General features: G+C 46.4%; 1 protein-coding gene across 2 annotated transcripts in view; it reads left to right on the top strand.

The window, feature by feature from the left end:
• Positions 1 to 13301, top strand: part of COL4A5 (collagen type IV alpha 5 chain) — a 364692-nt gene that overhangs the window by 337435 nt on the left and 13956 nt on the right. For both annotated transcript variants that reach the window (XM_063937288.1, XM_063937287.1), the window contains exons 46-48: positions 1235 to 1333; positions 3643 to 3855; positions 6253 to 6430. In XM_063937288.1, the coding sequence (XP_063793358.1) occupies positions 1235 to 1333; positions 3643 to 3855; positions 6253 to 6430 (490 nt within the window). The remainder of the gene's footprint in view (positions 1 to 1234; positions 1334 to 3642; positions 3856 to 6252; positions 6431 to 13301) is intronic.

Consider the following 13301-nt stretch of genomic DNA (forward strand, 5'->3'; position numbering starts at 1 on the left):
AAAAGGACTGCTGTATGATGGAAACCCCCCTACATCAACAACATTATGCAAATAGAGACAGCTACATAGAAAGGCTGCTTACCTCTTGTGCCACAGTTTGTGCTAGACTGGGACCACTGTAATCAACATAATCACTACTGATAATTTCACACACTGGCCCTCATTCCGAGTTGATTGCTCGCTAGCTGCTTTTAGCAGCAGTGCAAACGCTAGGCCACCGCCCTCTGGGAGTGTATCTTAGCTTAGCAGAAGTGCGACCGAAAGGTTAGCAGAACTGCTAGAAAAATTTTTCATGTAGTTTCTGAGCAGCTCCAAACCTACTCCTTCCTTGCGATCACTTCAGTCAGTTTAGTTCCTGCTTTGACGTCACAAACACGCCCTGCGTTTGGCCAGCCACTCCCTCATTTCCCCAGCCACGCCTGTGTTTTTACCTGACACGCCTGTGTTTTTTAGCACACTCCCGGAAAACGCGTGCAGTTACCACCCAGAAACACCCACTTCCTGTCAATCACTCACCGATCAACAGAGCGACAGAAAAGCGTCGCTCGCCCTTGTGTAAAACTGCATAGTTTTGTGTGAAAGAACTTGGCCCGTGCGCACTGTGGCCCATGCGCATGCGCAGAAATGCCGCTTTTTAGCCTGATCGCTACACTGCGAACAACGGCAGCTAGCGATCAACTCGGAATGACCCCCATAGACAGGTGTGTGCCTTTCCAAATCATGTCCAATCAACTGAATTTACCACAGGTGGACTCCAATTAAGCTGTAGGAACATCTCAAGGATGATCAGTAGGAAACAGGATGCAGCTGAGCTCAATTTTGAGCTTCATGGCAAAGGCTGTTTTTATTTTTAATAAATTAGCAAAAATCTAAAAAAAACTTTTTTCACTTTGTCATTATGGGGTATTGTGTGTAGAATTTTGAGGGAAAAATAATTCATTCCATTTTGGAATAAGGTTGTAACATAACAAAATGTGGAAAAAGTGAAGCGCTGTGAGTACTTTATGGATGCACTGTACGTTGGTATTTACTATAGTGGACAGCGCACCTATATATACTGTTGCTTATATGTTGGTATATGTACAGTTTCATGGGCATGGCATTTATCACAGCATACAGCAGTATTTAGCATGTGCTAATTTTTAGATTTGTACATAAAATGTAATAATATACTATTAGAAATATTCTTATTGGCTGTATTTCTCATAGCTAATCTATTTTATTTATTTTTAAGGTCCTTTGGGGCCACCTGGTGATCCTGGCAGAGATGGGCTGCCAGGGTTTGAGGGTCAGGCAGGACGAAAGGGAGATAGAGGTCTTCCAGGCCAACCAGGTAAGTTCTACAGTTTTATTTTTTATGTGTACTTGTATACATATTTGAATTTAACTAAATGACCAACATGTTAAAAACATTGATAAAGGCAGGTGAAGTAATTCTGATTATGTGTTTGCTTTTCTAGTGGCTTTTAGTGGTATGTATGTTATTTGGTTGGGAAAACAGTGCCTGCTTAAAGTTTCTGGAAGCTCTAAGAGCTAATGCATTCATAGCCACCTCCAAGCACAAATGTCTAGGGAAGGATTTCCACCCCATGGTATCATGCAAGTGGAGGCTATCATTGAGAAAGTTCCACCATCTTAGTGCCTGCTAAACAATACAGGGACTAGCATACAATACAGACAGCATGCATATTATCACCATACAGTACAGGTAGCATCTGAGTGACACAGAGAGCATCATACAGGCTGCTCAGATTGAAGGAGGTCAGCATGCATAGTGACTATTGCAGGAGTGGAGTGGTAACTGCTTGTACCACACGTCCCTGCTTTATACACTACGGTGGAGGTGCAGCAAGTCTTGTTAGTAAGTGGCTAGTATCTCTACCTGACCCTGCAGTGTACACAACTCTAGTGTCATGGAACACACCATGGGAGAGGAAGCGGAAGAGTGCATTTGGAGATGCGGAGGAGATAGATCATATAGATCATATTATGAGTTGGCTGAACCCAAGAGAGGGCAGCCACACGTTTACAGGGAGCAATTCACCCTGGGTTTTCCCCCTGAACCTCCAAGTCCTGGCGCCCTAGGCAGCAGCCTAAACAGCTTAATAGGCGCTGTGGGCAAACAATGGGAGGGTATTCCTGTGCCATTCTAGGTGGCCTGACATTAGTTACAGGACGTTTCATACTTAATTATTCACAATGCTCATTATATGAAAGCCAATTACTGATATTGGTATTATAAGATATTCTGATTAACCTTCAATGCTACAAGTAAAGGGTCCATATAAACTAGAAAATATCTGAATGTATAATGTGTTTCTATTCATAAATATTCATGTAATTACTTGTTGATTTGTCTATGTGCATCCTTGGGCTCACATACCTCAGCATACCATGGCAGCCAGAATGGGGCAGATAGTTCCAAAGCAGCTGGAAAGTCTAGAGGGGCGATAAAAGCAACACTGGAAACGTTATGTATGGCTGTGCACATATCCGATACATACAGTATAGGGCTGTGAGGTAAATGGCAATGTTGTGGTTACAAGGTGGCAGCTATCGAACATTCCCATGCATTCTGGTGGCACATCACCAATATTACATTTAATTGAACTGCCTCCTAATTTTGCTAGAATTGTATTTGAACTTCTAAAAATACAACTGTCAAAAGTAAATCCATAAGGATTGATAGAGTGACGGGTATATTTACTAAAGTGCGGGTTTTTAGAAGTGGTGATGTTGCCTATAGCAACCAATCAGATTCTAGCTATTATCTTCTAAAAGGTGCTTGATAAATGATAAATAGAATCTGATTAATTACTATGGGCAACATCAGCACTTCTAGAAACCCGCACCTTAGTAAATGTGCCCCTCGCTGAGTCATAGTTATCGGAAGTGTCACTGTGCAGGGAATGACAGCTGCTGACCACTGCCCAGAATAAGCACAGGGAGATCAGCTGTCCAGGTTCTGTGCTGGTGAGCCAGCATGCTGCTCTGTATAGGTCTTCTGCCAATGCTGTTTACAAGTACTTACAATGACATAGCCACTATCTTTATACCCAAGGGAAATGGAATAAAAGCAACAAAGGAAATACATGTGCAGTTGTACTATGGCAACACTAGATGTATATATACCAGTTCTGTCACTCTTTGAAGATATGATAAATATGTAAATATATAAATACACTTGTAAACAACGTCATTGATACTCCTAATTTCCAAACATCAGAGGGAAAGTTATCAAACTTTATAAAGAGGACAGGTGAAGAAGTTGAAATCAGCTTCTAGCTATCATTTTATAGACTATACTTGGTTCATGAAAGCTAGAAACTTATTGGTTGCTATGGACAATTCTTCATTTGTTCTTCTCAGTAGGACTGATACATCTGTTCCCCAGTGGTACAGCCATTGGTGCAGGGTCTGCAGAGCACACAGGCCCAGGCCCCCGGGTTCAGGGGGGCCATACTGCACACCCTGCACCCATATAATCATACTCACCTTTCTGGAATCCAATGCTGCTGCAACATCATCATCAGAAATCACTGACTCATCTTCTCTTAAACTGCCCCTTGATACAGCATTTTACCAAATACATTTGATTGTAATGATGCTTTAAAGACATTTCTATTTCTCAATGCAAAACAGGGTCAAGAGGGAACCAAGGTCCCCCAGGTCCTGATGGATTGCAGGGTCCTCCTGGTGCTCCCGGCTTGGGGTCTGTGGCACATGGATTCCTTATAACCCGCCACAGCCAGTCAACAGATTCTCCAGCTTGTCCTCTGGGAACCACCAGGATCTACGATGGCTATTCCCTTCTTTATGTTCAGGGAAATGAAAGAGCACATGGCCAGGATCTGGGTAAGATACTTCTTGATGCAAAATATTTTGTAGGCAGGACCTCAATGTGGTTAGATCATGAAAATATAGCTTATTAACAAAATACTCGGATACTGATCCAATAAGACTGTCTTACTAGACGGTCTTAACTGTAACCAATCATATCCCTAATTTTGAAAGCAGAAATAACCATTAAGTGTGGCTGTGTGCTGTCAGTGCAATATGCTCTATGTGAATAATACTAGCAAGTGTGTATAAAATTACTAAAAAATAAAATAATTTGAGATAAATGATTGATCATTGCTGTTGCCTGATTTTCTGGGACATTCTAGTATCTGTCAACAAGCATGCTTATGTACATTGCAGGAAGGTGAAATGGCTGATGACAGATGGTGAGACAAGTGGTTAACATTTGCATACAGGATCAAACATTGTGACAGCGATTTCTCTCTCGTTATGTATTTATTACTTTCTCACATGGCCAGAGTTTACTGAATACAGTGAGCTGGCCTACTACTATAGATTTTGTGTTCACCTAAACCAGGGGTGGGGAACCTCTGGTCCGGGGGCCGTATAAGGCCCGCAAAGCTGTTTGTTCCGGCCTACCCGCTGCTCTATGTCAGCGAGACACGCCGCCCCTCAGTCCTTCGGCGGCGTGTCAAGGTAGGTAGGAGATCGCAGCTATGTCCGGCGGCAGGTAGGATCTCAAACCAGTCGCCGGTTCATGAGCCAATCAGGAGCCACCGCTGCTGGTCCGCGAGCTCTAATTGGCTCACGAACCGGCGGCTAGCTTGAGGTCCTACATGCCGCCGCCTGACATAGCTGCGCTCTCCTCCCTGCCCTGACCCCTGAAACCTGACACACGCTGCCGCCGGACGGAGCACTAAGGGGCAGGAGAGGTGCACGCTGCTCTCTCCTCCCCTCCCCTCCCCTGACACACCGCAGCAGCGGGGCATTTGTGTATCTGGCACTGTGGGGCATTTGTGTATCTGGCACTGTGGGGCATTTGTTTATCTGGCACTGTGGGGCATTTGTGTATCAGGCACTGTGGGGCAATGTGTATCTGGCACTGCACTGGCATATGTGTATATCTGGCACTGCACTATTGGGGGCATATGTGTATCACGTCCCATTTTAATTGGTTACACCCATTTTTTTGCGCGCGCACCCAGTACCACTAAGGGGCATAACTACTGGGGGAATAACTACTGGGGGCAGGCTAATTTTTAAGTTGATAATTTTTGTATGGAGATTTTATAAATATCCAAATGGCCCTTGGTAGAAAAAAGGTTCCCCACCCCGACCTAAACTCTCGTAACTTGCCTGACTTGCTAAAAATTCAACCTCTTCCATTTAAACCAAACCTTTCTATCCAATCTGTGCTTGTTTTACTAAAAACTCTTCTTGGGGAAAGGCTGACATTATGGTAATCAACCAGTTTCCATATATATGTTAATGACCTGGATTGTAAGCTCTCACTACCAGGACCCCTTTGCTGTCGTAGTTCTTATCCTGCACTGTCCTTGTCTCCAGTGTGCTCCCACTCAGTCAGGGAAGTCCTGTCTCCAGCGTGCTCCCACTCAGTCAGGGAAGTCCTTGTCTCCAGTGTGCTCCCACTCAGTCAGGGAAGTCTTTGTCTCCAGCGTGCTCCCACTCAGTCAGGGAAGTCCTCGTCTCCAGCGTTCTCCCACTCAGCCAGGGAAGTCCTCGTCTCCAGTGTGCTCTCACTCAGTCAGGGAGGTCCTTGTCTCCAGCGTCTACAGCATGCTCCCACTCAGTAAGGGAAGTCCTTGTCTCCAGCTTGCTCCCACTTAGTCAGGGAAGTCCTTATCTCAAGCATTCTCCCATTCAGTCAGGGAAGTCCTGGTCTCCAGCGTGCTCCCACTCAGTCAGGGAAGTCCTTGTCACCATCATTCTCCCACTCAGTCAGGGAAGTCCTTATCTCCAGCATTCTCCCACTCAGTCAGGGAAGTCCTTATCTCCAGCATTCTCCCATTCAGTCAGGGAAGTCCTTGTCTCCAGCGTGCTCCCACTCAGTCAGGGAAGTCCTTATCTCCAGCATTCTCCCATTCAGTCAGGGAAGTCCTTGTCTCCAGCGTGCTAACACTCAGTCAGGGAAGTCCTTGTCTCCAGCGTGCTAACACTCAGTCAGGGAAGTCCTTGTCTCCAGTGTGCTCCCACTCAGTCAGGGACTTTGATCCTTCCTGTCCGCCCTTATGTGCTACTGACTCTCTTATTGTCTTTATATCTCACCCTTGTACAGTCTGTTTTAACCTTGTTATATTGCACTTATTGGCTGTATTTCTGTACGGCGCTATTGACACTTGGTGGTACCATATTAATAGTTAATTAAAATTATATGAAGCAGTAGTGCAGTGAATCTGTGAATCTTTCAACACAACATCTTTATTTCTTCAGGTACTGCAGGCAGCTGTCTTCGCCGATTCAGCACCATGCCTTTTATGTTTTGTAATATCAATAATGTCTGCAATTTTGCATCAAGAAATGATTACTCCTACTGGCTATCCACACCAGAGCCAATGCCTCCCAACATGGAGCCACTAAGGGGCAGAGAGATTCAGCCATTTATAAGCCGGTACGGTTAATTTTCTTCTTTTCTTACACATTTCCCAAATAGAACTGCGTATTGTTTCTTTGCATTAGTGTTAGCTTCAAAAACACGTATTTGTGAGTGTCTGTCTATCTGAAATTAGGCACACACGGTCTGCCAGGCTAACATGAGTTGCAGTACAGGGTAATGAGAGCTCTGTACAGTGATTTGTAGCAGAATTGCTGCTATTTCCCTTACAGTTTCCTATTCCTTATCTGCTATCATTTCATAAGATCGCACATATATATACCAGGTATAACATGCAATTGCTGTGTGCAGTAGAATGGCATCAAAGAAATATGTTGCATACCTGCCATATACACACAAATTCATACCAACCAGGTGACCAGATATAAATGCACATATAGTATATTTAATTACTCCTGTTTATGGCAGTTTTTTTTCTTAAATTCATCTGTAAACTTTCTGTGACACCATGCAGTTTGTCAGTGTTCAAAAGCCACTCAATGATCACATGACATTAGTGACTGATTGTCACAGGATAGCCCACATGATAGTGCACAGGATAGCCCACATGATAGTGCACAGGATAGCCCACATGATAGTGCACAGGATAGCCCACATGATAGTGCACAGGATAGCCCACAACAGCAGCTCACAATAAAGTTTTATTAGTAGCAAGAAGTACAGTACAACACAGACAGTGGCAAGGCACAGTGTTATACTGTAGCTGCTATTCTCTGGAATAGTAAATGATGTTATTAACTGTACATTGCAATTATGTTTCACTTTGTCTGTACTATTTAATCAATTTACTTTTATTTTTGTTGTTGATAACTGCCAAGTGGTTGGACATTGACATATGCCCTGCATATATAAAGTAAAAGGAGAGATCAGTTATCTCTTAAATCATTTATATATTCATGGCTAGATGAACAATTTATTTTAGATTGCTGAAGGCTCTTCATATGGAATATAATACAGTCACCTGTCAAATTAATAGTACCCAATAGCTGGAAAGTGGGATTAAAAAATGGATTTAAGGGGAAGAAAACCATTGGCCCCATTACAACATTTGTTCATCTGCAACCTACAATATGTGCCACAAAAATGCTGGATCCCACCAGTCTAACAAGTCCTGGCACTCTCTAGTTCAGGGACAGCCTCTTCTGCCAGTCGGTACTACTGTGGTACAGTCCTCTGGCAGAGCCTGAGAGGCTTTAATTGATTTTTTATCAGGAGATGACTTCTACTAACAAATGGACAATATAAGCATAATAGTTACCAGTCAAAATTACAGAACAACATAACAGTGATGTCAGCGCCAGCGACTGTGCGCACCCAAACGGAGCAACACTTGAATTGCTTCATCGGGCGCACAAAACACTTGAATTCCACCCATAGAAATGAGGAGCCTTTTATTAGGGTGGTATTCATGTGACCGGCGGTCGGGAGACCGACAGTCACATGACCTCCTCCACCATCCCGACCCCTCACTATCCCGATGGTCGGCATGCCGACCAACAGGGACTATTTCCACTCGTGGGTGTCCACGACATCCATAGAGTGGGAATAGCCCGCAGCGTGGCGAGCGCAGCGAGCCCGCAAGGGGCATGCTGCACTAGCCCCTCCCTGCCGGGATCCCGGCGTCTGTACGCTGCCGGGATCCCGGCGTCGGTAAGCTGACCGTCGGTCAGCCATACTACACCCTTTTATTATATAGGATTGTCATGTAAAAAGATTTCTCTATCGTCCTAAGTGGATGCTGGGGTTCCTGAAAGGACCATGGGGAATAGCGGCTCCGCAGGAGACAGGGCACAAAAGTAAAGCTTTTACAGGTCAGGTGGTGTGTACTGGCTCCTCCCCCTATGACCCTCCTCCAGACTCCAGTTAGATTTTTGTGCCCGGCCGAGAAGGGTGCAATTCTAGGTGGCTCTCATAAAGAGCTGCTTAGAGAGTTTAGCTTAGGTTTTTTATTTTACAGTGATTCCTGCTGGCAACAGGATCACTGCAACGAGGGACAGAGGGGAGAAGAAGTGAACTCACCTGCGTGCAGGATGGATTGGCTTCTTGGCTACTGGACATGAAGCTCCAGAGGGACGATCACAGGTACAGCCTGGATGGTCACCGGAGCCACGCCGCCGGCCCCCTCACAGATGCTGAAGCAAGAAGAGGTCCAGAATCGGCGGCTGAAGACTCCTGCAGTCTTCTTAAGGTAGCGCACAGCACTGCAGCTGTGCGCCATTTTCCTCTCAGCACACTTCACACGGCAGTCACTGAGGGTGCAGGGCGCTGGGGGGGGGGCGCCCTGGGAGGCAAATGAAAACCTGTAAAAAGGCTAAAAATACCTCACATATAGCCCCAGAGGCTATATGGAGATATTTACCCCTGCCTAAATGTACTAAATAGCGGGAGACGAGCCCGCCGAAAAAGGGGCGGGGCCTATCTCCTCAGCACACGGCGCCATTTTCTGTCACAGCTCCGCTGGTCAGGAAGGCTCCCAGGTCTCTCCCCTGCACTGCACTACAGAAACAGGGTATAACAGAGAGGGGGGGCAAAATAAATGGCAATATATTAATATAAAAGCAGCTATAAGGGAGCACTTAATCATAAGGCTATCCCTGTCATATATAGCGCTTTTTGGTGTGTGCTGGCAGACTCTCCCTCTGTCTCCCCAAAGGGCTAGTGGGTCCTGTCTTCGTATAGAGCATTCCCTGTGTGTCTGCTGTGTGTCGGTACGTGTGTGTCGACATGTATGAGGACGTTATTGGTGTGGAGGCGGAGCAATTGCCAAATATGAGGATGTCACCTCCTAGGGGGTCGACACCAGAATGGATGCCTTTATTTGTGGAATTACGGGATAGCGTCAACTCGCTTAAGCAGTCGTTTGCCGACATGAGGCGGCCGGACACTCAATTAGTGCCTGTCCAGGCGCCTCAAACACCGTCAGGGGCTGTAAAACGCCCCTTGCCTCAGTCGGTCGACACAGACCCAGACACAAAAAAAAAGGCACTGATTCCGGTGGTGAAGGTGACGAATCAACCGTATTTTCCAGTAGGGCCACACGTTATATGATTTTGGCAATAAAGGAGATGTTACATTTAGCTGATACTACAGGTACCACTAAACAGGGTATTATGTGGGGTGTGAAAAAACTACCAGTAGTTTTTACCGAATCAGAAGAATTAAATGACGTGTGTGATGAAGCGTGGGGTGCCCCGATAAAAAACTGCTAATTTCAAAGAAGTTATTGGCTTTATACCCTTTCCCGCCAGAGGTTAGGGAGCGCTGGGAAACACCTCCTAGGGTGGACAAAGCGCTAACACGCTTATCAAAACAAGTGGCGTTACCCTCTCCTGAGACGGCCGCACTTAAAGATCCATCAGATAGGAGGATGGAAAATATCCAAAAAGGTATATACACACATGCAGGTGTTATACTACGACCAGCTATTGCGACTGCCTGGATGTGCAGTGCTGGGGTAGTTTGGTCAGAGTCCCTGATCGAAAATATTGATACCCTGGACAGGGACAATATTTTACTGTCGTTAGAACAAATAAAGGATGCATTTCTTTATATGCGTGATGCACAGAGAGATATCTGCACACTGGCATCACGGGTAAGTGCTATGTCCATTTCGGCCAGAAGAGCTTTATGGACACGACAGTGGACAGGCGATGCGTAGAGGAGTTATTTGGGGTCGGTCTATCGGATTTGGTGGCCACGGCTACGGCCGGGAAATCCACCTTTCTACCTCAAGTCACTCCCCAACAGAAAAAGGCACCGACCTTTCAACCGCAGCCCTTTCGTTCCTTTAAAAATAAGAGAGCAAAGGGCTATTCATATCTGCCACGAGGCAGAGGACGAGGGAAGAGACAGCAACAGGCAGCTCCTTCCCAGGAACAGAAGCCCTCCCCGGCTTCTACAAAAGCCTCAGCATGACGCTGGGGCTTCGCAAGCGGACTCGGGGGCGGTAGGCGGTCGTCTCAAGAATTACAGCGCGCAGTGGGCTCACTCGCAGGTAAATCCCTGGATCCTGCAGATAATATCTCAGGGGTACAGGTTGAAATTAGAGACAGAGCCACCTCGCCGTTTCCTGAAGTCTGCTTTACCAACGTCCCCCTCAGAAAGGGAGACGGTTTTGGAAGCCATTCACAAGCTGTATTCTCAGCAGGTGATAGTCAAGGTACCTCTTCTACAACAAGGGAAGGGGTATTATTCCACTCTTTTTGTGGTACCGAAGCCGGATGGCTCGGTAAGGCCTATTCTAAATCTGAAGTCCTTGAACCTGTACATAAAGAAGTTCAAGTTCAAGATGGAGTCACTCAGAGCAGTGATAGCGAACCTGGAAGAAGGGGACTTTATGGTATCCTTGGACATCAAGGATGCGTATCTCCACGTTCCAATTACCCCTCACACCAGGGGTACCTCAGGTTCGTTGTACAAAACTGTCACTATCAGTTTCAGACGCTGCCGTTTGGTTTGTCCACGGCACCTCGGGTCTTTACAAAGGTAATGGCCGAGATAATATTTCTTCTTCGAAGAAAAGGCGTATTAATTATCCCATACTTGGACGATCTCCTAATAAGGGCAAGGTCCAGAGAACAGCTAGAGATGGGTTTAGCACTATCTCAAGAGGTGCTAAAGCAGCACGGATGGATTCTGAATATTCCAAAATCCCAATTAATGCCGACAACTCGTCTGCTGTTCCTGGGGATGATTCTGGACACAGTTCAGAAAAAGGTTTTTCTTCCCGAAGAAAAAGCCAAGGAGTTATCTGACCTGGTCAGGAACCTCCTAAAACCAGGAAAGGTGTCTGTACATCAATGCACAAGAGTCCTGGGAAAAAATGGTAGCTTCTTACGAAGCAATCCCTTTCGGCAGATTCCATGCAAAGGGATCTGTTGGACAAATGGTCAGGGTCGCATCTTCAGATGCACCTGCGGATAACCCTGTCGCCGAGGACAAGGGTATCCCTTCTGTGGTGGTTGCAGGAGGCTCATCTATTGGAGGGCCGCAGATTCGGCATGCAGGATTGGATCCTGGTGACCACGGATGCCAGCCTGAGAGGCTGGGGAGCAGTCACACAGGGAAGAAATTTCCAGGGAGTGTGGTCGAGCCTGAAAAAGTCTCTTCACATAAGCATTCTGGAACTAAGAGCAATCTACAATGCTCTAAGCCAGGCGGAACCTCTGCTTCAAGGAAGACCGGTGTTGATCCAGTCGGACAACATCACGGCAGTCGCCCATGTAAACAGACAGGGCGGCACAAGAAGCAGGAGGGCAATGGCAGAAGCTGCCAGGATCCTTCGCTGGGCGGAGAATCACGTGATAGCACTGTCAGCAGTATTCATCCCGGGCGTGGACAACTGGGAAGCAGACTTCCTTAGCAGACACGACCTTCACCCGGGAGAGTGGGGACTTCATCCAGAAGTTTTCCACATGCTATTAAACCGTTGGGTAAAACCAATGGTGGACATGATGGCGTCTCGCCTCAACAAAACACTGGACAGGTATTGCGCCAGGTCAAGAGATCCGCAGGCAATAGCTGTGGACGCGCTGGTAACACCTTGGGTGTACCAGTCGGTATATGTGTTTCCTCCTCTGCCTCTCATACCAAAGGTATTGAGGATTATACGGCAAAGAGGAGTAAGACTAGTGGCTCCGGATTGGCCAAGAAGGACTTGGTACCCGGAACTTCAAGAGATGGTCACGGACGATCCGTGGCCTCTACTTCTGAGAAGGGACCTGCTTCAGCAGGGTCCTTGTCTTTTTCAAGACTTACCGCGGCTGCGTTTGACGGCATGGCGTTTGAATGCCAGATCCTAAAAGGAAAAGGCATTCCAGAAGAAGTCATTCCTACCTTGATAAAGGCAAGGAAGGAAGTCACCGCGAAGCATTATCGCCGTATTTGGCGAAAATATGTTGCGTGGTGCGAGCAGCGGAGTGCTCCGATGGAGGAATTTCAACTGGGTCGTTTTCCTACATTTCCTGCAATCAGGATTGTCTATGGGTCTCAAATTGGGATCTATTAAGGTTCAAATTTCGGCCCTATCAATATTCTTCCAAAAAGAATTGGCCTCAGTCCCTGAGGTCCAGATTTTTATCAAAGGAGTACTGCATATACAGCCTCCTGTGGTGCCTAAGGTGGCACCGTGGGATCTAAATGTAGTTTTAGATTTCCTCAAATCCAATTGGTTTGAACCACTAAAGAATGTGGATTTGAAATATCTCACATGGAAAGTGACTATGTTACTGGCCCTGGCTTCGGCCGGGAGAGTATCTGAACTGGCGGCTTTGTTTTATAAAAGCCCTTATTTAATTTTCCATTCGACATAGGGCAGAGCTGCGGACGCGTCCGCATTTTCTCCCTAAGGTGGTATCAGCGTTTCACCTGAACCAGCCTATTGTAGTGCCTGCGGCTACAGACGACTTGAAGGACTCCAAGTTGTTGGACGTTGTCAGAGCCTTAAAAATATACATTTAAAGGACGGCTGGTTTCAGAAAATCTGACTCGCTGTTTATACTGTATGCACCCAACAAGTTGGGTGCACCTGCTTCTAAGCAGTCGATTGCTCGTTGGATTTGTAACAAAATTCAACTTGTACATTCTGTGGCAGGCCTGCCACAGCCTAAATCTGTTAAGGCCCATTCCGCAAGGAAGGTGGGCTCATCTTGGGCGGCTGCCCGAGGGGTCTCGGCATTACAACTCTGCCGAGCAGCTACGTGGTCAGGGGAGAACACGTTTGTAAATTTTTACAAATTTGATACCCTGGCAAAGGAGGACCTGGAGTTCTCTCATTCGGTGCTGCAGAGTCATCCGCACTCTCCCGCCCGTTTGGGAGCTTTGGTATAATCCCCATGGTCCTTTCAGGAACCCCAGCATCCACTTAGGA

This window comes from Pseudophryne corroboree, chromosome 8 (assembly GCF_028390025.1).
Source record: "Pseudophryne corroboree isolate aPseCor3 chromosome 8, aPseCor3.hap2, whole genome shotgun sequence".
Classification (NCBI taxonomy): domain Eukaryota; kingdom Metazoa; phylum Chordata; class Amphibia; order Anura; family Myobatrachidae; genus Pseudophryne; species Pseudophryne corroboree.